This window comes from Pseudopodoces humilis, chromosome 2 (assembly GCF_049639895.1).
Source record: "Pseudopodoces humilis isolate 2021_Gansu_Grassland_sample_001 chromosome 2, ASM4963989v1, whole genome shotgun sequence".
NCBI classification, from domain to species: Eukaryota; Metazoa; Chordata; class Aves; order Passeriformes; family Paridae; genus Pseudopodoces; species Pseudopodoces humilis.
The window spans coordinates 102,711,931-102,736,877 of record NC_142201.1 but is presented as its reverse complement, the minus strand read 5'-3'; the positions used below and the strand labels follow the sequence as shown (position 1 = coordinate 102,736,877).

The 24,947-nt window shown below is 58.7% G+C and overlaps 1 protein-coding gene across 2 annotated transcripts in view; it reads left to right on the top strand.

Annotated features, from left to right (window-relative positions):
* PDE2A (phosphodiesterase 2A) overlaps positions 1 to 24,568 on the top strand; it is a 41,400-nt gene extending 16,832 nt beyond the window's left edge. Inside the window, exons 2-31 of one of the 2 annotated variants that reach the window (XM_014253591.2) lie at positions 1,613 to 1,664; positions 12,668 to 12,757; positions 13,268 to 13,356; positions 13,789 to 13,898; positions 14,347 to 14,402; positions 14,477 to 14,536; positions 14,636 to 14,795; positions 14,879 to 14,931; positions 15,413 to 15,487; positions 15,584 to 15,625; positions 15,712 to 15,780; positions 15,903 to 16,033; positions 16,165 to 16,276; positions 16,361 to 16,400; positions 16,840 to 16,903; positions 16,996 to 17,074; positions 17,158 to 17,335; positions 18,226 to 18,338; positions 18,596 to 18,673; positions 18,851 to 18,973; positions 19,177 to 19,247; positions 19,643 to 19,765; positions 19,869 to 19,956; positions 20,059 to 20,106; positions 20,214 to 20,288; positions 20,445 to 20,544; positions 20,776 to 20,888; positions 21,140 to 21,178; positions 21,325 to 21,431; positions 21,639 to 24,568. In XM_014253591.2, the coding sequence (XP_014109066.2) occupies positions 1,613 to 1,664; positions 12,668 to 12,757; positions 13,268 to 13,356; positions 13,789 to 13,898; positions 14,347 to 14,402; positions 14,477 to 14,536; positions 14,636 to 14,795; positions 14,879 to 14,931; positions 15,413 to 15,487; positions 15,584 to 15,625; positions 15,712 to 15,780; positions 15,903 to 16,033; positions 16,165 to 16,276; positions 16,361 to 16,400; positions 16,840 to 16,903; positions 16,996 to 17,074; positions 17,158 to 17,335; positions 18,226 to 18,338; positions 18,596 to 18,673; positions 18,851 to 18,973; positions 19,177 to 19,247; positions 19,643 to 19,765; positions 19,869 to 19,956; positions 20,059 to 20,106; positions 20,214 to 20,288; positions 20,445 to 20,544; positions 20,776 to 20,888; positions 21,140 to 21,178; positions 21,325 to 21,431; positions 21,639 to 21,864 (2,764 nt within the window). In that variant the 3' untranslated portion in view covers positions 21,865 to 24,568. Of the gene's footprint in view, positions 1 to 1,612; positions 1,665 to 2,491; positions 2,572 to 12,667; positions 12,758 to 13,267; positions 13,357 to 13,788; positions 13,899 to 14,346; positions 14,403 to 14,476; positions 14,537 to 14,635; positions 14,796 to 14,878; positions 14,932 to 15,412; positions 15,488 to 15,583; positions 15,626 to 15,711; positions 15,781 to 15,902; positions 16,034 to 16,164; positions 16,277 to 16,360; positions 16,401 to 16,839; positions 16,904 to 16,995; positions 17,075 to 17,157; positions 17,336 to 18,225; positions 18,339 to 18,595; positions 18,674 to 18,850; positions 18,974 to 19,176; positions 19,248 to 19,642; positions 19,766 to 19,868; positions 19,957 to 20,058; positions 20,107 to 20,213; positions 20,289 to 20,444; positions 20,545 to 20,775; positions 20,889 to 21,139; positions 21,179 to 21,324; positions 21,432 to 21,638 lie in introns of those variants that run through there. The other variant, XM_014253592.2, reaches the window with a different exon arrangement.
* The last annotated feature ends 379 nt before the right edge of the window (positions 24,569 to 24,947 follow it).

Sequence of the window (24,947 nt, the reverse complement as noted above, 5' to 3'; positions counted from 1 at the left end):
CCCCCGGGGAGAGACGTCCTTCGTTGTGTGTCATCCCCAGGGGCAGGACCGCCCGGAGGCCGGGGATGTGCGGCAGGGTGCCCGGGATCAGCCGGCCGGGGCTCTGGCCGCTAGATGGCCCCGCGGCTCCACTGGCCACCCTGAGCCTCCGCCGGGACCCCCGGCCCGGCATCCTGGGGCTCGGGGTGCAGGGGGCGAGGGGGAGGGTGCAGCATGCAGCGTGTCCCTAAACCCTGCCCTGCTTGGCCCCTGCCTCCAGGTAGCATCTCCTTGTCACGACCTGTCCTAGCGAGACGATGCGAGGTCGCGTCCTTTACGGGCCACCAGCCAAAGCCCAGAGCACCCTGTCCCTGAGGAGCCCTGGGGACAGGGACACAGAGATGCAGGAACACGGTAGTGCCTGGGCAGGGAGTGGGACACATGGAGGGGCAAGGATACAGAAGTGCAGGGACACGGGAGTGCCTGGGGACAGGGGAGTCTCTGGATGCGGAGGAAGAGCCGGCCATTGTCCCCCTGCCCAGAACTTCCTCCTGTGCCCAGAGGAGGAGGAAGAAGAGGAGGCGGGGGAGGGATGGAGATTGTCGCGCTGCCGGTGTCCCTCTCACCGTGTGGCTTGTGGCCGTCGTGTGACGGCTGAGCACGTCGGTGCTCTGTGCAGGTTCCCTGGGGCTGTTGGGTTAGGGGCAGCATACCGAAATCCAGGTACTCGTCTCGGGGCCGGAAAGGGGAGGAGGTGTCACTCCTCACTGGAGGCAAGGAGGGATTGTATAGGAGGGTGGGGGCGAACAGACCCTATGAGGGGTCCCCAAGATGGGGGGGTCCCTCCCTATCCAAGAGAGGGATGCCGGGTAGGACCCCTTGAGTGTCCTATGGGATGGGGGCCAGGGAAGACTTTCTGTACTTTGCCCTGCATCAGAGTTACCCCAGGGAAAGGGATGGGATGAGATTTCGGCCCCTCCCAGGGAGGATGAGGGGAAGACAGCCCCAGCCAAAACGTGAGATGCAGCCTCTAAGGGGGCAGGGGTCGCTTTATCCAGAGACTGCAGGAGGCGGGAGAGCGTGTTGGGAGGTGAAACATGCCCCAGAAGGGAGAAGGGACAAGGGGGAAACTCCTGGCAGCGTCCCCACCAGGTGAGGGTTGAACAAGGAGCGGGGTTGTTGCCCTCCCAGATGCCAGATCCGTGAGGGCACACCCGGTACCTGCCCCACAAGGAAAGCGCTGCCAGCCCCCTCCACCACCCCACACCGGGACTTCCACCCCTGATCCCCTCCCAACACCGGGGAGTGACATCCCGACCCACTTCCCACATCGGGACCAGCCTCTCGACCCCCGCCCCACACGCGGGACCCCCACCCCACGTTGGAGAGTGATGTCCGCCATCCTCGCCACCCCACACTCCCCCGCCCATCCTCGCTCCCCGGAGCCCCGGAGCCGCCGCTCCGTGCGGCAGGTGCGGGGCGTGTCGCGGTCGGACGTTTCGCGATGGGGCGTGTCGCGGCGGGGGCGTGCCCGCAGCCCGCGGGCGGTGCAGGGGTGTGCGGGACCGGGATGGTGCCGGGATGGTGCCGGGATGGTGCCACGGCTCCTCATCGCGCTCCTTCGCTTTTTCAGCCGCGGGTTCCTGCGGGCGGGGGACGCCGCTCCCGGCCCCGAGGCGCTACAGGTAGGGACGCCGGGACCTCCACCCCGAGGGGTCCCCCGCACCTCCCTCCCAGTCGGGACCCTTCTCTTCTCAACCCGGATTTCCATCCCCAACCGCGCCCCCTCCCATTCGGGACCCCAATCCCACCTATCTCCCGTTCCACCTGGGACCCTCCCCACCCCCAGCCCTCCCCCCGGGAACGCGGACTCGCCTGCCTGGGGCTCCGACCCTCGTCCCCTGACACCTGGGACCCCCCATTCACCCGCCCGGCTACTGGGGACCCCCACCCCGAGCACCTCATCTCCCACCCGGGACCCTCAACCCTCCTCCCCTCCCAAACCACGACACGCGACCCTCCTCTCCCACCGGGGACCCGCATTCCCACGGCCTCCCTTCCCGCTCGGTCCCGGGGACGGGGGGCTCCCCGTGTTTGTGCCGTGGGGCGGCCTTGGGAGCCGGGGCTCCCGACTCGCCGTGCTCGGCGCTGTCAGGGGTAGGGGGCGATGGGGCCGGGGCTTGCTGGACTCCCCATCCCTTCCCGCACCAGGGGCGAGGGGGCTTTCCCGAGCACGTTTGCACCTGCTTGTCTTCCCCTTTTCGCTGGGGGGCTCTGAACCCCACGGGGAGAGCTCGACAGGGAAACTGAGGCACGAATGGGGCTCCCGAGGCGGGGAACGACGGCGGTTTTGGGCTCCTCCCGCCTCCCCCGCCCACCCGAGGCTTGGGGACACGCTGGGTTTCACGTAGGAAGGAGGCAGCGGGTTGGGGGGGGTGCGGATCCCGGCGGGATCCCGGGAGGAAATGGGCTGGACTGGGGGGGGGTGGGGGTGGGGGTGTCGGAGGGGCGGCCCAGTCCCAGGGGGACCCCCACGCCCTCCCGCAGCCGAGCCAGGAGCCAGACCGTGCCATGGGGACTCTCCAGGACACTGTGAGCGACCCTGGGGAAAGGGGTACCCACGGGGTCCCGGGGGATCTGTGGCCTCGGCTGGGGGTCCGTCCTGTCCTGAGGCGTTTGGGGGTGCGATGTGCTTGGGAGCGTCTCCGTTCCTCCAGGGGGGTTGGAATCCCCCCTTCCCCGTGTCCCCTTGCCCCGCTGGCAGTGGGAGCCTCAGATGCTCGGCTGCGTATTCCATCCTGCGGCCAGACCTCGGGGTGGGTGTGCTGGGGAGGAGGGAGCCCCTTCAGCACCCTCAGCAGGACCCAGCTCTGAGCCCCCTCCCTCCTTGCACCAGCTGCACGTTTTGGGGAGATGGAGGCTGAATCCCAGTATGTGGGCGGAAAAACACTTGATCCTTCCTGCTCCTGTGCCTTCGAGCACACCCAAATTTGGGGAGGGGGTGACTTGAGGGGGGTTCTTCCCCTCTTGCGACTGTCTGTTCGCCTGGATGGATCCCTGACCTGTGTGCTGACGGATTTGGGTGTGAGAGCCGTGGCCTTGGTCCCCCTGGGAGTACAGCTACTGGGGTGTTTGGGGGGCTCCGGGGGACTGAGGGCTCAAGACAGGAGCGAGGACCCGGAGATTCAAGCTGGGAAACGAAGGGAAGGAAACACTCTCTGGGAAATTGCCGAAAGCTGCTGACAGAGAGAAAGAAGCCAAGCAGGGCCAGTGTGCCCCGGGCGGGGGGGAAGTGAGCCCCCCCTCCCCTTCCGGATGGGAAGGTGGCGGCTTGGGGACATCTGAACTGTCACTCGGCACGGGGGTGGCATGTGAGACCCCTCATCCCCCACTGCAGTGATATGGGGGTCTCTGTGATCCCTCCCAGCCCCCCAGAACCCAGCCGGGCCTGACCGAGAAGGGTGCTGACAGCTGGGCAGGCTCTGAGTCCCAGACAGAGCCCCCCAAGGGGATCTGGGGGTGGGGGGTAAGGGAGACACAACTCCCAGCCTGGGGGTACAAAACCCACCCAGATGGGGTAGTGGTGGGCAGACTGGTTTTAACCCAAACCACCAGTCCTGGGCTGGCAACGACGAGGAGGAGGAGGAGGAGGAGGAGGAGGAGTGGATCACAGGGTGGGGAAGAAATGCAGCCCCAGCCATCCCTGGCGTGTGAGGGGCACAGCAGCAATGGGATGTGACCCAGGATGTATGAGGAGTGAGCGGTGGGGATGGATCCTGCCCCTTCTCCAGCACATCCCAGCCCAGGGTGGGTGAGGAACAGCTCATCCCCCACAAAATACCACAGGACTCCTGTCCCCATTGGTGTCCTGGGTACTGACTGCATCTGGAGCTACCATCCCTGAGCCTGGGGGGGCACGTAGGGGGTGTACAGGGCTTGGGGCATTATTACCCCCCAGCACCTTGCAGTGGGGTGCGGCTGAGAATGTCTGTTCCTCCTCTCGCTCCCTGCCACCAGCTCCAATGCAATTCCCTGCAGACTGGATCGTTAATCAAACCCTAACTGATCCATGTTCACAGCCTGGAGAAGCAGGAGGGGTTGGGGGGGCTCTGCTGTCCGCAGGGATTGGGAGTGGGTTGTGGGGGACTACATTCAGGCACCTTTACTGACCTGCCAGGGACTGGGGGGGCCTCAGCCAGCATTGCAGGGCTCCTCCTGCCTCAGTTTCCCCCTGCGTGGGGCCAGCCACGTTCAGTGGGCCGAGGACATGTTTAGGGCAGTGAGGGGACATGCGTATGCGGGCGTTTGTCCTTGCGTTTCCTCTGGCAGACACAAACACATCAGCAGGGCAATAAAGGGGAGGAAAGGCGGCTTCTTTCCATTACATGCGGCAGGGCTGGCTTCCTCCCACACTCAGCAGGGCTGGGGGGCGAGATCCCCAAACTGGGGTGGGTGGGTGGGGGTGCCCCAGTGTTTCCCAGCCAGGTGGTCCCCACAGGCTAAAGATGTGGGGGTCTCAAGGAGTGACTGCTTGCAGGTGTGGAATCAGCCTGTGCTGGCACTTCAGTGCCCTGGTGCTGATTTTTGAGGGGCGGTGGGGCTTGGGATATAGGTTCCAGTGCTCTTGTGCCCCATGACATCACCCAGGAAAGGAGGTCTGAGGTGGGAGTGCCCTGCTGCACCCCAGGCAGGGGAGTTGGGGTGGGGGTGTTCCTGCTGCACCCCAAGCAGAAGGAGTTGGAGGGGATTAGCCCTGCTGCACCCTGGGCAGTGAGAAGCTGGGATCAGGATGCTCCTGTTGCAGGATGACATGGTGGCATCTTCCCCCTGAATGGGATAGGCCCCGTGGGTGACCTTGGCTTTTTGGAGTTGAGCTGTGACATTTAGCAGGGAGGTGATAGCCTGGGATCCCCTGCAAGCCTGGGTCTGGAGGTTGTCCCTCTGGCAGCTGAGCCCATGGATTTGGGGACTGGCCTGGGACCTTTGCAGCTGAATCCCATTGCATTCTCACCCTGGCCACTCCGTGGATGTGGGGAGAGGATGGTGGGGACCTGCCTGAGGGAGGCATAGGGTGGAAAATGCCAGGGAGCAGAGATAGCTCCCGAGTTCCCTCCTCTCGGTGCAGGAGAGATCACTGCTCCTGGCCCAGCTCTGGCAGATGCAGGGTGTTTGGCACCTTTGGATGCCCTGGCCACAGCTTTGGAACTCCCCCATAGACAAGGGGGGCTGGAGGCCAGACCCCTGGCTGGGTGCTGATGCATTAAACACCAGCTTTGTGATCCTTTCTGCCATGTAATGGGCTTTGGGCTTCTCCTGGCCGTGCCTCAATTTCCCCATCTGAGTAGTGAGACCCCCACAATTCCTAGACCCCTTCACGGCAATTAAGAGCTGCATCCCACCACCAAACTCTCTCAGGCATGGAAAATAAGAGCAGTCCCTGTATAGACAGAGTGGAACCCACTGGGGGGGCAACTCTGCCAGCCCCAGCCCCCAACACCCTGCTCCGGAGCACTGCCCAAATCAAATTCCTCCCCAGCTGCAGATGGCCAGGAATTTAATTTTCCCAGATCCCATCAGAGGCTGATAAATGAGGTCCCTAATCACTGTGCAGATCCCATTAGCACCAGCCATACCAGGAGGGGATGCACGGATGGATGTTGGAACGCTGCATCCCCCACCTCCCATCCCACTGATTCCTATCCCCTCAAGGGTCCTAGATGTCCCCTGAGCCCCCCTCTGGCTGCATCTCCAGAGCTTTGCCGTGATGGTCCCAAGTAGAGCCAGGCACAGAGATCTCTGCATGTCTAATCCACCAGAAAACATCAAGGAAAACCCTGGAAACCCAGCTGCGTGGCCAGTGTGGATGGGAAGGGGACTGTGTGCCAGGGAAATTTTTCAAGCAATGCCATGTCCCAGGAATGCACATCATGCCAGCTCCCTCCCTGCACTGCCACTGCCAGCACCCAAAGCCTGGTGCCAGCTGGATGCCATGATGCCTCTGTCCTTTGGGGTGAAGGCACTCACATACCAGGGATTCTCCTAACCATGGAGCATTTTCCCTGCAGCTGCTGTAGGAGGGTCCATATGCCCCTCCCTGACATGGGTTAGGGACAACTGATGTGGGGCTGACTGGGGTCCCTTCCCCCTTCTCTGACATGGCTTAGAGACAAGTGACAGTGAGACCCCCAGCCCTCACCACCTTCCTTCTTAGAACAGTGAACTAATTGGTGACAAACTAGTGATAGATCATTAGGCTAGTGGCCGAGACAGCTGTTCCAAGAAGGCCACGATGTTCTGGGGACGGAAATCCTTGAGGAGTGTGGCTGCTGTCCCGATTTGTCCTGCCCGGCAAAGGGACATCAACAGGAAGCAACCTTGACTCCGGCCCTGTTCTCTTAGCCCCGGGAGGCCAGGCCAGGATGTGGGGGGACAGGCTAGGAGCACCCCAAGGGCTTGTGAGCTGCCAGAGGTTAGGAAATTTGCTTAGTTCAGCAAAACATCGCACTCAGAATGTGCAGGGTCCTCAGGGAGTGGCACTGGCCCGGTTCCAGGCTGTAGGAACTCCACATGCAAATGTCCTGTGCAGTGTGAGCATGCCAGGCTCCAGCGAGGCTGATGTGTGGGTGAGGAGGAGGAGGAGGATGGGGTGAGAGATACACTGAGCTCTGGGGAGACACTGGGCTCAGCATGGCTCATTCCACCTGGACCAAACTCCAGTGCCATCCTAAGCAGGTTTTGCATGGCCATGACCCTTTGCAGGTAGGAAAACTGAGGTAGGAAACCTCCACAGGTAGGGAAACTGAGGTAGGCATAGGCATGCAGGGCTACTTGTGTGCTTTTTTGGGATGGCAAATTCCACAGATTTGCATCCTGTGGCCCTTGGAAGCCTCAGCCTGGATCACTGGGTGCCAGGGTGGCTCCATGCCAGGGTCCTGCACCTCAGCCCTTGCTTCCCATCCATACATTGCAACAGGACTCCAGGCAAATGACTATGAGGAGACAAGAGATATCCCAGAAGTGTTTCCTTCCCATTTGCCCTCATTATCCCCCTGGAAAAGATGAGGTAATTAAGGAGCTACCGTGTTACAGGTTGTTGCTGCCTGATTAGATTAAAGCAATGTAATTTGGGACTAAGAGCGGTGCTGGGAGGAAATGGATGGATGGCTTCCCAGCTGGAGTTGGGCAGAGCTGCCAGCTCTGCCTTCCATTCATCCCTCCATCCTCTGTTGCCCTGGACCTTGCTCCAGGGACACTGCTGGAGCACCCCTGATGGTGCTACTTTGAGGGACTAGGGATACTTCCTCTGTTTTCTCACCCCTACGGAGAGGATGTCCTGGGGAATTGTGGCTGTGGGGCAGAGGGAAGGAGCCTGGAGCAGTGTAGGGGGGTGACAGGGACAGGGTGACAGGGTGTCAGCAGTGTCATTCAGCCCGTGGCATAGCTGAAGGGTGCTCCTGGGGAATGGGAACAGGGATGCTGCCTCTATTTCCCCAGCTCTATGAGGATTCCCTGGGAAATTGTGCCTTTGGGCCTGGGGGAAGGAGCAGGGTGGCGGGGTTTTAGCAGTGTCACTGCCCACAGTACAGCTGGTGACAGCAAAGCTGTAACCTGCTGCCTTCAGGAGTCGCTTCCCCGCTCCTTAGCTCATTTTCCCCACTCATACCCCAGTGTCAGAAGCTGGTGATCTCCTGCCTGGTCCTGCTTTGCCCTGCCTGCTTGTTGTCAGCCCAGTGTTGCCAACACACAGCCAGAGCTCAGCTATATTTAACTACCACTGCTGGAGTATGAGGCTGAGCAGCCAGGGGAGAGCAGACCCCCAGGACTGGAGTGGGGCTGGGGCGGCTCAGCATTGCTGGAAGTGGGAGAGGAGGATGAATCACAGCTCAAGGATATTTTGGGATATTTTTAATGCCGCCAGATTGCTCGGCAAATGCTTGGGCAGGGCGGCGCGGGCGCAGGCTGGGTGTTTGCTGGCAGCTGTGGCTCAGCTTGGGGGGCCTAGGGGGATCAGCTGCTCCCCGTGGTGCTGTCACCCTGCAGCCATGCATTGGAGAGGTGACAAAGATGGGGACATCTGTCCCCATGCACTTGGAAACAACTCTGGGTGTGATGGGTGGGGGAAAAGGGGGTCCTGAAGCAACATCTTCCTCCTTGAAGGGGAGGCAGGAGGAGAGAAAGTTTCCCCATCACTTTCCCTGGAAAGGTGAAAGGGCTGGGAAAAGGCAGAGCTGGGGCATGGGAGAGAGGGTGGGTGTCTCTGCCTGCAGGGTTGGGGTGTCCCCTTGGACAGGGACAGGTACCCAGGCTCTCTGTAGGTGGGACACAGGGAGTGGTGAGGGAGGCTGCCTCCCAGGAGTCCAAACGGGATTTTGCATTTCACCTGTCAAATGTAACAAGATCCAGAGGCTGGTGGCTAAAAATGCATCCTATTTGAAGAGATCCCAGTGGGAGGGAGCCCTAAGCCCCCAGCCCTGGCTCTCAGCCTTACAGTGACGTGACCACATGATCACCCTCCTCATCCAGGGCTCTTGCTCAGTAGGAATTCCCTGGGGAGCAGCTCCTCTCTCCTTAAAGTCTGCAAACCCCCTGTGAGAGACATTGGGGCTGGTGAGACAGGCTGCAGGGGGGTCCTTTGCTCTGCCCCAGATACCTCCTTGCTGTGTTCTGCACTCCCAGGCATCCCAATCCCTTTGCAACCTGAGCCTGTAAAATCCATTGGGAAGCATCTGCATGGGATGTGGGCACTGGGATGTGCTGCCCACAGGCACCAAGAGCTGCACACTCAGCATCTTGGATGTTCTAATTTGATTTGGGGCCCACAATTGGGGGTGAGGTTGTCCAGGCAGAGCAATGTCCAGCTCCATCCCAAAGGTGATTGCTCAGGCAGGGGCTAATAGACTAATCCACTGCCAAAATTAATCTGGCTCATTTTCCTTGCGTTCACAGATAGATGCAGTCCCATTGGAGGGCAGGAGCTGAGTGAGCTCTGAGAGCTCACTGTGTCATGAATGCCTCAAGCTCAAGTGGTCACCTCTGGCAGATCATTTTCTTGGAATCTGTACAGCAAAGCTGGGCTGGAAGCTCGGCAGGGAGATGATTCATTTCCTCGAGGTTCCTTGGGGAGGGCTGTGGCAGTAGTCTGCCACAGAAGCCTGGGCTTCTGCCAGTATCCTCCTGTAGAATCAGCACCCATGGGTGCTCTGGCAGTGATGACAGATTCCATCTGGGGCCTCCCCAGCTCAGCATCCCCTTGCAAGGCAGGGTGGGGATCCTACAGCACTGCTCAGCACTCCTGTGGGAGCAGGATGCTCTCAGGCACCCAGTATTGCTGCCTGGCTCTCTGTGCCTGTTTTCCCATGCTTAAAGAGGAATCCAGTGGGTGGCAGGTCCCGGTTTTGAGCTCTGCCTCATGCAAAGTCTACTCACTAAGTACTCAGGTGTATCCACCTCAGAGAGAGACCCCAAGGTCCATGTACCCTCAACAGGGCTGAACATCTCAGTGGGCATCTCACTGCATTGGATCCAGCCTCTGCCTGCTGCCAGGGGGCTCCTCCTCACCCTTGGGGGACCTCCATTCATCTCCCAGGAGCAAGGCCAGGAGAAGAAGTGCCAGCTCAGAGATCTGAGACCCTGTGAGGTCACTGTCCTCCTCCTCCAGGCCCCCATCCTCCATATAGCAGGTGTGAAATTAAACCTTCTGGAGAGCAATCTGGCCAGGATGGGATTTCTCTACTTCATAAATATCCAGAAAAGCTGAGTGTGCCAGGGGGGACAAACCAAGCTTCCACACCTGGGGGTGGGGGGGCAAGGGAGAGATGTAGCTGATCCTCTTGAAAACAGTCATGTTTTCACTGCTGCTGAATTCCCCCTGCTGAAAAAAAGCTGCTTTCAAATCCCAGCAGGATCTGTGGAAGCCTGGGATGGCAGCTGGGGAGCCTGTGCTGGGGGTCCCCACCACCACAGGATGCTGCTGCATCTATCCAAAAGGAAAAAGAGGGGAAAAAATAGCAGGGGAGAGAAAGGGCCATTTTCTATGAGGGAGAGTGCAGGTAGGGCTCTGGAGGCTGGCCTGTGGCAGGATTTGGTTTTGCTAGAGTAGGGTGGTCTGTGTTGGAGCAGAGACAAATCCTTACTCTAAGGAGATGAATGGTGTCATTGATATTCCACCAGCTCCAGAGGGAATATTAAGGAAGATATGGCTCTGGTGTTGCACCACACCATGGGATGCTGGCAAAATTCCTGCCAGCACTGAGGTCCCATGGGTCACCCTGTCAGCTCAGGAGTCTGCCGGGGTGATATCCTTGCCCTCTCAGGCCAGAGCAAAGGTGACAACAGTCCCCAGGTGGGGCTCCCACAGGGCCATGTGTGTGCACCATGGGGACAGGACAGGGACAGGGTGCTGTTCACCTGCTCTGTAGGAGCAGCATCCTCAGCTCCTGGGGCTGTCAGCGATGCCATGCTATGTCCCCTGCCCACACCCTCTCCTTGGATCTGTCCCCAGAGCCCTCTCTCCATGCCCATTTCCAGACATTTCCCTCCAGAGCTGCTGGGTCTGCAGCATCTGGGATGAGGGTGTTGGACTCTGCTCCAGCAGCTGGGAATTGCAATCCCACTATGCTTTCTCCTGGTTTCGGGAAGTTAATTAACCTCCTGTGCCCACTTGGGAAGTGTTATCATAGCTCTGCCCTCCATGAAGCTGGGATGCAGGGCAGGTGCTGGGAGCTCTCCCTGGGAGAGCTTTGGTCCCCTGCCCCACTGGATGCAGGTACGGGGCTGTGTGAGTCTGGCCTGGTAGGTCCCAGTGACATTCCTGGTGACAGGCATGAGGTGGCTGATGGTTTCCTCTCTCCACTGGTGCTGGGGACGTGTGTGCCAATGCAGCCTCATCAAACACCCTGACATCTGTGGAGAAGTGATGGATCTGGAGGAGCCCCCACCCACACTGGATGTTGTGGATTGCTGGGAGTAGGACACAGGGGACTCCATAGCAAAGGGAAAGGCTGTTTATGGCAATAACTGGGATGTGGCTATGGTAGTGGCTCTGGCTGTGCTGGCTCTGGACCCAGGCTGTGTCCTAGCAGAGACCCCAGAGTAGGTTTGCATCATCCTCAGGGCTGAGGGACATGGGGTGACAGGGGGTGACGGTGTTGGGGTAAACCTCTGCTCTGGGATGGAGCATGTGGACTGCGAGTAGGATGAGTGAGACAAATGGAATTAGTGGGATGAACAAGTGGGATATGCAGGATGAGTGGGACAAGTGGAAGGAGTGGGATGAACCATTGAATGGGATGAGCCATTGAGTGGGATGAGTGGGGTGAGCTGGATAAATGGAACAAGCAGGGTGAGTGGGATGAGTGGGATAGGCAGGACGAGTGGGACAAGCAGTTGAGTGGGATGAGCCATCAAATGGGATGAGTTGGATGAACTGGATTAATATACTGAATAGGCTGAGTGGAATGAGCAGGATGAGTGGGAGAAGCAGTTTAGCGGGATGAGTGCAATAAGTGGAATGAGTGTGATGTCCTTCCCAGCCCACCCTCACTCTCCCTACCTTCTTACTAGGCTGCAAACCCTCCTGCCAGCCTCTGCTGCCATCTCCTTGTCTTGCAAATATCTTCTTTTAGCTCCTGCAGCTTTCCCCTCACTGTTTCTGGATGGACCTGTATTCCCAGCCCTAATAAAGCCACCACCCATGTCCAGCTGCCACCTGTCCATCCCCACACCAAGAATGGCACTGGCATTTGATGCCCCAAGCAGACCCAAGAGACCCACTCAGGATCTACCCCATCTTCCCCTGCCCCAGGTGGGCCACTGTGGAGGATCCAGTAGGACAGAGGGATGGCAGGACAGCCATCTGGCTGAGGCCTGGCTGTATTCTACAGTGCATGTGTCTCCAGTGTGAGTAAGTGACTGGAGATGCTGCCCTGTTGGAATAACATCCAGAGCCAATGTCTTCAGCTGGAAGCACCCTCACCATCAGCCATGCTCCCAGTGCCACTTGGATCTGTCCCCATGGCCAAGTATGCTCCCGGGGTGGGTGGGTGGGTGGCATGGCCCTGTGAGGCTTGTCCTGGGTGGGGTCATGTGGTGCATAGCACATGATATTCATCGATGCATATTCATCGAGAATGGAGCCTGGAGCCACCTGACAAAGCTGGAACCAGAGGAAGAGCAACTCCCAACACCATTATCCAGTGTCTGATTCGGAGCATCTAATATTTCCATCATAACCTCATTCTTATCCCAGTGTCCCAGACAAGGGCTGGAGGCAGGAGCAGAGCTGGGAGGATCACACCACAGAGCCCCCTGTGCCCCCCAGCTTTTCCATGTGTCCATTCCAACACCTCTGTCGCTCCATGAGGTTGTAATCCCCAGACGGGTTTCAATCCATCTCCTTGCCCCATTTCTCTTCCCACTGGTGCTTTATGGCATGGCTAGCACTAAGGGCAGTGTGGCTCAGTGCCAAAGTCTCCTCTCCCTTTTTGGGGACCTCCCACCTCCCCACATGATGGACATTGACCAACACAGGAGGTCTTGGCTCCAAAAAAGGCACCAGGCAGACTGGAGGCCACTGCAGGGGGTGTGGGGGCAGAAGGACCTGTGCCGTAAGAGAGCATGGGTGTCGCAGTGCTCTTCCCCACGGTATCAACCCCCAGTAACGCCCTGCTCTGCTCTTGTCTCTCTGCAGGATGCTCTGCTGAGTCTGGGCGCTGCACTTGATGCCACCACCCTGCGTGATGCCCTCCGCCACGCCCTTGTCACCCTGCTGCCTGCTGTGGTAGGTGGGGCGTGCATCTGCATCCCCTGGGAGACTGGGAGGAGTGGGGAACAGAGCATCCTCCTTGGGTGGGTGGGGGTTGTGGGGTTGCTGAGATCACTGGACTGGGGGGGAGCCCTGGAAGGAGTAGAAAGTGGATTATTTGCTGGTTGATGCTGGGGTTCTCCCTCTATATGGGCCACCTGTCACCACCAGGGTCCTGGTGGTGGCCCTGGTGCTCACAGTGGCCCCAGGGTGCTGGTGACCCTCGGGGTGCTGGTAGCCCTGATTCAGTGGCTGTGATGCTGGTGGTGGCTGGGCATTGTGCCAGTGCCATTCCATGGAGCCCCCCAGCCATGGCTGGGTGTGAATGGTGCACACGTGTACAGGTGAGTGTGCACACCTGTGCATGACTGTGTGTGTGTGCAGGGGTGTGTGTGCATGTGCAGCTGTGGGTGCACACGTGTTTATGCACACGTGTGGCTGTGCACACATGTTTGCACACACATATGTGCTTCCCCTCTCCCCCAGGAGCACGTCTATATCTACCTGCTGGATGGAGACACACGGCTGCTCTGTGATGACCCTCCCCATGAGCTGCCGCCCAACGGGAAGCTCAGGTGAGCTCAGCCACCTCCCCAGCCCTGGGCATGGGCACATGTGTGTGTGTGTGGCCCACCTGGTGTGCATGAACAGGTGTGTGCATGGAAGGCAGGAGGGTCCCCATCCCTGTCCCCATCTCCATCCTCATTCCATCTCCACCATTGTGCCCATCCTCTTTCCCTCCCCATCCTCCTCTTCATCCTGGATGTGCACACATGTGCACAGGGGCTATGTGTATGTACAGGGACACACATGTTGGCACAGGGGCTGTGTGTGTGCAGTTTGTGTCCAGGGGCTGTGCAGGGACACACATATGCACATGTGTTGCACAGGCCCTGAACCTGTCCCTGTCCCATGAGTGTCTCTGCCCAGGGGGTTGCCCCTTCCTGGGGGTTTACTTTCCCAGGTGTCCTTCCCAAGGGGTGCTCAAAGTATCCCTGTCCCCACAGGGATGCTGTGCAGAAGCAGAAGCGACTGGAATGTGGGGGGCTGCTCCCTGCTGAGCTCCCTAGCCGGCACCTGGGACCCCTGGCAGCACCCCTGGCCCCCGGCACACAAGGTGGGAGCTGTGGGAAGGGGGGACATATATGGGGGTATGGGCATAGGGCTGGGTGGTAGGTAGGTGGAGGGACAGGGAGGGGGATGGAGATGTGGGATGGATGGATGGATGGATGGATGGATGGATGGATGGATGGATGGATGGATGGATGGATGGATGGTCCATGCATGGTCAGAAGCAGTGGCCGAGTGATGGATGTACAGACAAATGGGTAGAAACAGAATGGATACATGAGGGACAGGTGGGCACTGGGACTGACTGTTCTCAGGGACAAGTAAGCATGGAGGTGGGCAGATGGATAATGGATGGATGGGAAGATGGATAGCTGGCTGGCTGGCTGGGTCATCACACATCAGGATGTAATGGGGATATGCACCCCAAGAACTGAGTTCCACAGTTCCGGGTTGCCCCTGGGGCCCACCTGAGACCGACACTCTCTTGCTTGCAGTGCTCATCATCCCACTGGTGGACAAGAACAGTGGGGCCGTGGTGTGTGTCATCCTGGTGAGTGCAGGAACATGGGCAGGGCTCTGGGGACAGGGCTTGGACATGAGGTCCTCACATCACTCCTGCTCCAGGTACACTGTGGCCAGCTGAGTGACTCAGATGAGCAGAACCTGCGTGCGTTAGAGAGACATGTGAGTGACTCCTTCTGAACTTCGCAACCTGACACCTGGGGACCTACCACCCTTTCCCCCAGCCCTGCTGTTCCTTGTCTCTTCTGTCCAAACTGGCAGGCCCTGGTGGCATTCCGGCGCCTGCAAGCCCTGCAGAAGTTGCAGCCCTGGCCCCAGGTCAGCCTCTCCACCAGCTCCTCCCAGACCTCTCTGGCCAAACCCGAGAAGGCACCTGACAGCAGTTATAATGACCTGGACTGCAAGATCCTACAGCTCTGTGGTGAGTGGAGGGACACTGGGAAGGACAGGGTGGACAGGGTGAAGCCATGCTCAGCCCCTCATGGCACTGTGACTGTTCTACAGGTGAGCTGTATGACCTGGATGCCGCCTCGCTGCAGCTCAAGGTCATCAATTATGTGAGTAGTTGCTCCACCAGCCCCCTATCCCCATCTGCCCTCAGCCCCAGGACACACCAGGAAGCCCTGTTTTATTTCAAAACAAGAAAATTCCCCAAAGCCAAGAAAAGCCTCAAGCATCAGCTGTGCAGTCATCAGTAGAGACCAGAGTGAGCAGCCTTGTAACAACCATCAATAGTTTCCAGTGCCATCCTCACCCCAAAAACTCCTTGAGAGAACATACAGGTTCCTCTCCTGTTCTCTATCATTCTGTACCTCAGTGTGACCCTCAGTAGTCTCCAGAGTGAGCAGCCTTCCCCTTGCCATCAGTAGTATCCAGAGTGATCATGCTCAGACATGGAAAGGAGGTTTTGGGGAGGGGCACCTGGTTCTCTGTGGCATGTGTGGGTGCCCTGGGCACAGGGAGGCAGAGGAGGGGCTGGATCCTATCTGGGGAGTGCTCAGGGCAGGCTGGGGTGCTGACCCTCCCCTTACCTCCCAGCTGAAGCAGGAGACCCAGTCTCTGTGCTGCTGCCTCCTTCTCGTCTCTGAGGACAACCACCAGCTCTTCTGCCAGGTAGGTGCCACTGGGTCAGTCCCCCACCCCTGACCCCCACAGAGGATTACATGACACCCCCTGACATGGGCACCCCCTTCTTCCCATCTCTTCCAGGTGGTGGGGGACCGTGTCCTGGATGAGGAAATCAGCTTTTCAGTGAGCAGTGGGAGGTGGTGAGGGGTTGGGAGGTCAGGGGGGTGGGCAGTGGGTGCCATGCACTAGCATGTCTCCATTTCCCGCAGCTCACCTTTGGGCGCCTGGGGCAGGTGGTGGAGGATAAGAAGCCCATCACCTTGAAGGACATCAGTGAGGTGAGTACCAGTGAGGGAGTGTCCCTCCCACAGCTGGGGACATGGGTGTCACCCCAGTGTCTCATGGGGGCCAGGGGCGCTGGTTCCAGCTGGTTGCAGCCCCATCTCGCCTCTCCCTGCAGGAGGAGCACAAGCAGCTGAGCAGCATGTTGGGCTGTGAGGTCACCTCCATGCTCTGTGTCCCTGTCATTAGCCGAGCCACCTCCCAGGTGGTGGCACTGGCCTGCGCCTTCAACAAACTGAGTGGGGAGAGGTGAGCAGCATTTTGGCTGGGACTCTCTGTGGGGCTGCACCCCCTCACTTTTGGGATGCTGGAGCATTGTTGCCGTGGAGAAGCGGGGGGGGGATCAATGGGGATGGAGAACTGAGGTGTGCCCCCGCCAGCTACACAGACACGGATGAGCACAAGATCCAGCACTGCTTCTGCTACACCTCCACAGTGCTCACTAGCACCCTGGCCTTCCAGAAGGAGCAGAAGCTCAAGTGCGAGTGCCAGGTGAGCATGTGCAGGGCTATGTCACATGCGTGTGTGTGCCACATCTTGCCATAGTCACTGATAGTATCCTCTCTGTCCCCTCAGGCCCTGCTGCAGGTGGCCAAGAACCTCTTCACCCACTTGGGTAGGTGCATCGGAGAGCACCCATGGTGAGGGAGTGCAATGGGGAATGGATGACCACCCCCCACCCCCAGCCCTGGAGGCTGGTGGCACAGGGGTCTCTATCCCCAGCCAGGGACAACTTTGTCCCCTAGTTGGGGAATGGTTACAGAAGGGTGATATGAGCTGGCACAGAACCTGGCATGCACTGATGCTGCATGGCTGCATGTAGCATGACCAAAGAGCTCTTAGAAACATGTGTGCACATGTGCACAGCTGCACACATGTATTTGCTGCTCACACGTGCACATGCCCCACACAGCCCCCATCCCTCTGTGGCCCCCAGACTTCCTGCCAGGGCTCTGAGCTAAACCCTCCCTCCCTGCTTTCATTGCATGAGTGGGGAATGAGGGGGCAGTGCTGCCTGGCTGGGGGTCCCTGACCCTTCACTGCTACCCCTGCAGATGATGTCTCTGTCCTGCTGCAGGAGATCATTACGGAGGCCCGGAACCTCAGCAATGCTGAGATGTGAGTGGTGATGGTGGGGCACATGAGTGAGGGGACACAGCGGGGACATTAAGCTCCCCTGTGGGTGCAAATGGCAGCGATGTGTCTTGCAGATGCTCTGTGTTCCTGCTGGACCGGCTCAGCCACGAGCTGGTGGCCAAGGTGTTTGATGGTGGAGTGGTGGACGATGAGGTGAGTACAGGATGGAGCTGGGGGGCCTGGGGTTGTGTCCCTCGCCCCAGGCCTTGCTGGTGATCCTCTTCCCCTGCCCACAGAGCTACGAGATCCGCATCCCAGCGGACCAGGGCATCGCTGGGCACGTGGCCACCACTGGCAAGATCCTGAACATCAAGGATGCCTACTCTCACCCGCTCTTCTACCGTGGGGTGGATGACAGCACCGGCTTCCGCACCCGCAACATCCTTTGCTTCCCCATCAAGAATGAGAGCCAGGGTGAGGGAGTGAGGGGGGTGCACCGGGAAGAGGGGGCACAGGTCTGGCCCAGCAGGTGCCTTAGTCAGCACGTGATGGTTTGGTTACCCATCCTGTGGGTATGACACTATCCCCAGCATGCAGGCACAGGCACAGAATGATCCCTAGCCTGTGGGCATGAATTAAGCACATGGGCACAATCCTGGCTCAGCACTGTCCCCGGCATGTGAACACTGTTCTGTCCCTAGCCCATAGGCACCGTTCTGTTCCTAGCCCATAGGCAGAGCACTGTCCCAGCACACGGGCATGACCCGGTCCCAGTCCCATGGTCACAGTTCTGTCCCCAGCATCAGGGCACCATTCTGTCCCATGAATGTGGGCATGGTCCTGTCCCCGTCCTTGGGCTCAGTGCTGTCTCCTGGCACAAGGGCACAGTTCCTGCGTGTCATCCCGTCCCCCTGCAGACAAACACAGCACTGACCCCAGCACATGGACATGATCTTGTCCTAATCCATGGGCTCAGCATGTCCCTGGGCATGATCCTGTCCCCCTACAGACACTTAGCACTGTCCCCCAGCCCATGGCCATGATTCTGTCCCAGCCCATGGGCACAGCACTGTCCTTGAGCACATGGGCATGATCATGTACCCTGCATGTGGCCATGATCCTGTCCACCAACACATGAGGACAGTACTGTCCCTGGGCATGAGCCCGTCCCAGCCCCTGGGTGCTGCACTGTCCCCAGAATGTGGGTGTCATCCTGTCCCCAGCCCACAGGCACAGCACTGTCCCTGCTCCTTGGGCACAACCCTGCCCTAAGCCCATGGACACAGTGCTGTCCCCAGCATGCAGACACGACCCTGTCCCCAGCACAAGGGCCTGATAGCCTTGCTGTCTCTCCTCTGCTCCAGAGGTCATTGGGGTAGCAGAGCTTGTCAACAAGATCAATGGCCCTTGGTTCAGCAAGTTTGATGAGGACCTGGCCACTGCCTTCTCCATCTACTGCGGCATCAGCATCGCCCATGTATGTACTGGGGGGGTCCTCCACTCGGAGGGGGTCACACACAAAGTGGGCTCCCAACTGTGCCACAGCACAGAGGGATGGGGGTAGGGGGGATTTGAGTGTGTGGTCCCAATTCCTTGGGGACAAATGGTAGTGGCCATGGGATGGGAAGGGAATTCATGGGCACAAAGATGTGCTGTGGTGCCAGGGTGGGCTTGGGCATGCTGGAGGGTGTCTGCCCACTCCCAGCACTCCCATACCCTGATGCTGCTCCACAGTCCCTGCTGTACAAGAAGGTGAATGAGGCACAGTACCGAAGCCACCTGGCCAATGAGATGATGATGTACCACATGAAGGTGAGGTAGCATGAGAACGGGGACAGGGATGGGACCCCCGCTGCCAGCATGGTGCCCCCACACTTTATCCCAAGGTGGTCACACTGTTGGATGGTGGTGATACCCCAGGGCTCTCTTCTCTCACTGTGGTTCATGTGGCCTTTGGGACACCTGGTGACCTGGCCATGATTCCTGCAGGTGTCAGACGATGAGTACACAAAACTGCTGAGCGAGGGCATTCAGCCTGTGTCCACCATTGACCCCAACTTTGCCAGCTTCACCTACACACCACGCTCACTGCCTGAGGATGACACCTCCATGGTGAGGACCGTGGGGACAACTCTCAACTGCTACCATTCCCTGCCTGGCCTCAGCCAGGTCATATATCCCAACCCCGGGGTGCTGGGGTGAAGGGTTGTGGCTGCACCTCTGAGCATCTTCCAGCTGAGCAGAGGCAGGGGTAGCTCATGGGGGACCTTGTTGGGCATTGCCATTCCCTGCCACCCACCCTATACCCTCTGCAGGCCATCCTGAGCATGCTGCAGGACATGAATTTCATCAACAACTACAAGATGGACCGTCAGACGCTCACCAGGTGAGTCTCCATCCCTGTCCACCTTCCCTGTCTCCATCCTCATTTCCAACCCCATCCACATCACCATCCACCTTCCCCATTGCCTTCCTCTTCCCCATCCCCCCATCTTCTTCCCCATCCCTGTCCTCACCCACATCCCTCTCCCCATCCATATCCTCATCACTGTCCATGTTCTCTGTCCCCTGTCTGTATCCTCATCCCCGTCCCTGTGCCCATCCCCATATAGATAACTGTCCACCTTCCCTGTCCCCATCCTGCTCTCATTTGCCATCCCCAACCCTTCCCCATCCCATCCTCATCTTCATCCCCATGCCCGTGCTTGCCTCAAGGACACCTGGCCAGGTGGAGGTCCCTGTGGGGTGAGGCCCCCCCGCATGGCTTTGCCCCCTGTCCAGGTTCTGCCTGATGGTGAAGAAGGGGTACCGTGACCCTCCCTATCACAACTGGATGCACGCATTCTCCGTCTCCCACTTCTGCTACCTGCTCTACAAGAACCTGGAGCTTGTTAACTACCTGGAGTAAGGCCAGGTGCTATCCCTGTCCCTGTTCTCCATCCCCTGGCCTGGCTGGGGTGCTCCCTGCTCTCCTGCCTGCCTCAGTTTCCCTCCTCCCCTTCCCCAGAGACATCGAGATCTTTGCCCTCTTCATCTCCTGCATGTGCCACGACCTGGACCACAGAGGCACAAATAACTCCTTCCAGGTGGCCTCGGTGAGCCGAGCCCAGAGCTGGGATGGGGAAGGGGGGGTATGGGGACAGCTGTGGGGGTCTTCACCCCCATAGTTGCATCATTCCAGCTGTTCTACCTTCCAGAAATCGGTCCTGGCCGCGCTCTACAGTTCAGAGGGCTCTGTCATGGAGGTAAGATCCCCCAAATCTCTCATTGCCCATCTCTTCTGGGTTCTGCCTGCATGGCAGCATCCTTGCCTGCTCCCTGACTGCTTTCACGGTCCTTGCTTCTCCCACAGAGGCATCACTTTGCCCAAGCCATTGCTATCCTCAATAGCCAAGGCTGCAACATCTTTGACCACTTCTCTCGAAAGGTGAGCCCTCTACCTTAACACCTCTGTCAAGCCACCCCCTGCCCATGCTGAGCCCCTGCATCCTCTCCAGACCTCCTGCTCCCTATCCCTGGATCCTAGGGGATGTGGGAGCTGGCAGGGGTACAGAGCTGGTCATGGCAGCTGCCTTGCCCACAGGACTACCAGCGCATGCTGGACTTGATGCGGGACATCATCTTGGCCACTGACCTGGCCCACCACCTCCGCATATTCAAGGATCTCCAGAAAATGGCAGAAGGTGAAGCTCCTGGGATAGAGATTGGGATTTGAGAGGTGGTAGGAACTCATCTCACTTAGGCTGGGAGGTGGCACAGGAAGTTCTTATGTTGGGGGTGATAAGGGCTGGGATGTGGGAGGTGACACAGAAGGTTCTGGTTGTCCCTCAAGTCCTCACATGTGGTGTGATGGGGGCAATGGAGCTACGTCCTGAGCCCCCAGCTCCAACCCCTGCCCCACACTCTGCCTACAGTGGGATATGACCCCAAGAACAAGCAGCACCGCAGCCTGCTGCTCTGCCTGCTCATGACCTCCTGTGACCTCTCTGACCAGACCAAGGGCTGGAAAACCACCAGGAAGATTGCAGTGAGTGCCACACCATGAAGCTAAACCCCCCGATTGTCACCTCACAACCCACCTAGGCCACCTGCATGCCCCCAGGCACACACACCTGCCCCTCATGAAGTGGGTCACTCCATGCAGGACCCTGCAGCAGGCCCTCCAAGCCAGGACTTGGTCCCTGCTTGATTCAGAGCTGTGGGGAAGAGTCTGGAGGACAGGGGGGATGGGGGATCATCCCAGGCTACACCCTGTGTGCTAACAACTGTCTCTTGTAGGAGCTGATCTACAAGGAGTTCTTCTCCCAGGGTGACCTGGTAGGTACCACCTGGCAGGGTGGAGCTTGGCCAATGCTCCTAGCAAGCACTGATGGGATGGGGGGTGTGGGCAGTGAGCAGAGAGGTCTTGCCTGGGAATGGTGGGAAAGTGCCACTGGCACTGACCCCCCCCGGCATCCATGCAGGAAAAAGCCATGGGGAACAGCCCGCTGGAGATGATGGACCGGGAGAAAGCCTACATCCCTGAACTGCAGATCAGCTTCATGGAGCACATTGCTATGCCCATCTACAAGTGAGCCCCAGTGCTGGTGCTGGGATGGGGAGGATCCCCTGCCACCCCCACCTCCCTTAGGGTGGGATGGGGTGCTGTGTGGGGAGTCTTGGAGATGTTGGGGGGCGTTCCAAGCAGTGGGGATGGGGTTGCACTCAACTAAAGGGATTGCATCGAAGTAAGGGGGTGTAGCCCTGTGCTGATGGAGTGTATCCCCCCACTCCCCAGATTGCTGCAGGATCTCTTCCCCAAGGCAGCGGAGCTCTACGAGCGGGTGGCCAGCAACCGGGAGCAGTGGACCAAGGTCTCCCACAAATTCACCATCCGGGGGTTGCCCAGTAACAACTCCCTGGACTTTCTGGATGAGGAATATGACCCACAGGCCCCTGACCCCCAGCTCAATGGCTGCCTGGAACCTGAAGCAGGGCAGCCCCCTGAGGCTGGGGCCAAGTGAGGGAGGCGATGTGGGGGGGTCACAGCCATGGCTGGGCTGGGAGCATCCCCAAGCCTCATCCCCCAGACTATGGGGAGGAGGTTTGGGGGGATATCAGTGACTCTGGACTACCACAGCAAGGGCTGTGTGCTGCCAGCACCCACCACCAGTCCTTTCCCACCATTGGGTGACTATCTCCTCCCTCCGGGGCAGGTGTTCAGATGTCCCGTTCACCCAGTGGTCCCTGGGACACTGCCTTGGTGGCTGGGAACACCAAGGGACACAGTGGGGCTGGGGGGTGGATGTGCTTTAAGCTGCCTTAAGACTGCAGGTCCTGTCCCCATGAGGTGACAATAGGAATGATGTCCTTGGTGAAAGCACCCACAGAGGGGTTGGTCACCATGACATGGGTGTGCATGGGTTAGCAGGAGAGAGGGGATGGTGTGGGGCACGATGGCAAGGGGCAGTGTGGGCTGGCTATAGAGTGTATGGGGGGTGTGTTCTTGGACCATGGTTCAGGTCCACAGAAGGTTGGCTCCAGCTGGAGGAGGGAAGAGACACCAGAGTGGGATGGCCACAGCCATGGGGATGTGCCTGCTGGGATCCACACTAGAGAACCTCTTCCTAGCAACTGCTGAGTATCTGTTGGCTAGAAGCCCCACCCCTCTAGGACCCCTGAACCCACTCACCCATGGAAGGGCTCATATCTCTCCACAGCCCAGTCCCATACAATCACACAACCATGCCCCCTACAAGGGCTACATATGTGCCAAGGCTGGGGTCTCTTGTGCTGGTTTGCATGCACAGGGGAGGCTGTGCTCCACAGGGAGTCCATCTGGTCCCATACACATCCTTGCCATGTCCCCACTATGTAGGTGTTCCTCTGAGGTGTCCACTTGGGAGCCTCCTCACTGCAAGCAGCTTCTCTGGTGACCGTGTTGTGAGCATCCCTAGCTCACAGTGGCTTCACAACTCCTGCAATACCAACCTCTGTGCATGGATCCTGCTGACATTTCAGGATCCCTCTGGTCTTGCAGACCACCATGCATGGACCCTGCCATTTTCCTGTGGTCCCTCCGGTCCTACTTGGCACCATGCATGGATGCTGTTGGTCTACCATGGTTGATCTGGTCATGCATGGACCCTGCTGTTTTCCCATGACTCCCTTGTCCTGACTGCCGCGCATGTACCTCACCAACCTCCTGTGGTTTTTCTGGTCCTGCAGACCATTATGCATGGACCCCAATGCTCTCCTCTGATTCCTCCTGTCCTAGAGACCACTGTGCATGGACCCTGCTGGCCTTCCTGTGGCCTCTCCAGTCCCACAACCCAAACCATATGGACCCTCTCAGTCACTGGGGCTCCACCAGCCTCCAGGGTCTGACCAGCTGTATGTGACCCAGGGCTCTGTCACCCCAGCCAAAGCCACTTGAAACACCCATGAGCAGGGGAACTGCAGTGAGTAGCTTGTGCTGCTGAGGCAGAGCTGAAGAGGGGGCTGGGGCTGAGGGGGTGCTCAGCCTTGAGGGATTAGGGTGCACTGAGCCCCCAGGCTGCATCATCCAGCTTGTGGGATCTGGATGAGTCCACCACCACACCAGGGAAAGGTGATGGGAGCAGCATGCTAAAATTCTGGCACTGCTTGGATTGTTGTTGGTTGTGTTGGGATCAAGAGCAGACATGGAGCCATTTGCCACCCCATCCCCACTCCTCTGCAGTATCCCATGGCACCATCCCAAGTGGTACCACGGCAGGTCCATTCTAGATTTGGGCTACACAGTGGCTGCTTCTCTCCTTGGCTTGTCTGTAAGCAATGACTTGCCTGTGTTCTCGGGGTACCTGGAGCATGTGTCTGCAGGAGCAATGGGAGACCCTCAACGCTGAGCTGCGCCACGTGGATGAAGTGATCTGAATTCCTTTTGCCTTACCTACTCAGAAATGCCTTTAGTGAGATGCTTTGCCCAAACCCTGGTGGGACTCACCTGGTGACTGTCTGTTGGCCCATGGCTTTGCATCCAAGACCCTGTTAAGCCCTTCTCCCCCTCCCCACACTGCCATAGGGGGTGGAGATAGTCCCAGAAGGCAGCAAACCCCCAAGCTGCAAGAGGAGGACAGCAGCTCCATCCCCATTGTGACACTGGCACAGCCCTGGTACCGATGTGCCAGTAAGTACAACTGTTCAAATGCAGTCCCTGCATCCCAGTACTGACCCAGGGATGCCTGACGATGCACGGATCTCTCCATCCAGTAGATGTGGGGGCGTCCTGCACTTGGGTTCTGAATCCCGGGTACCACACCATGGTGGGGGCACACAGGGATGCCCGTTTCCCAGCTGTATCCCACTTTTCCAGCCCCTGCTGCTGGTGTGTGTAGGTAGTCAATGCTTTCCCAGCTCCTGCCCCTGTATATACCCCTCTGGATACTGGGGAGTGCAGCTCACACCCAGCCCAGCTCACCCACGAGTGTGCACAGGCGTGTGTGAGTGTGCAAACCTCCTCCAGCTTTTCTGTTCTTCTGTCTTGCGGCACTGGTTGTTCTGGACTCCAATGGAGCCTGAGGAGGAGATGACTTCTCTTTCTTCCTCTCCTCCTTCTTTTCTTATTCTCCTTCTCGTCTTCCTCCTCCTTCTTCTCTTCCTTCTCCCCTACTGTTTCTCCTCCTCCTTTATAATTTCTCTTTTTTGGTGGGTTTTGGTTTTCCTAAATAAATTTCATATGTCAACCTCCCCGTGACAGGTTGGTGGGTGGCCTTGTTGGGGTCTGGGGACCTCCAATTAAGACTTATGAACCCCAAAATCACTCTCAGGGGGAGAATCCAGCTTGGGCCGTGTAGCTCTGACCCCCCCAGGAAGCTCCAGCCCTGCCCTGGATGTTCCACTCCTGTAGAATGCTCCAGTGCCCCAGGATTCACTAATCCCCTCCGAGCTCCAGCTGCTCTGGTCCCTTCCTTGTGCCCTGTTCCCTTCTGAAATGTTCCAGAACCCCAGGATGCTCCAATCCCCTGGGATGCTCTTTCCATCCCCACCTGCCAGGCTGGGACCTATTCAGCCTAGCAGCAGGGGGAGCTGGGCAAGGGCAGGTTACAGCTTGGGCTGGCACTGCTGA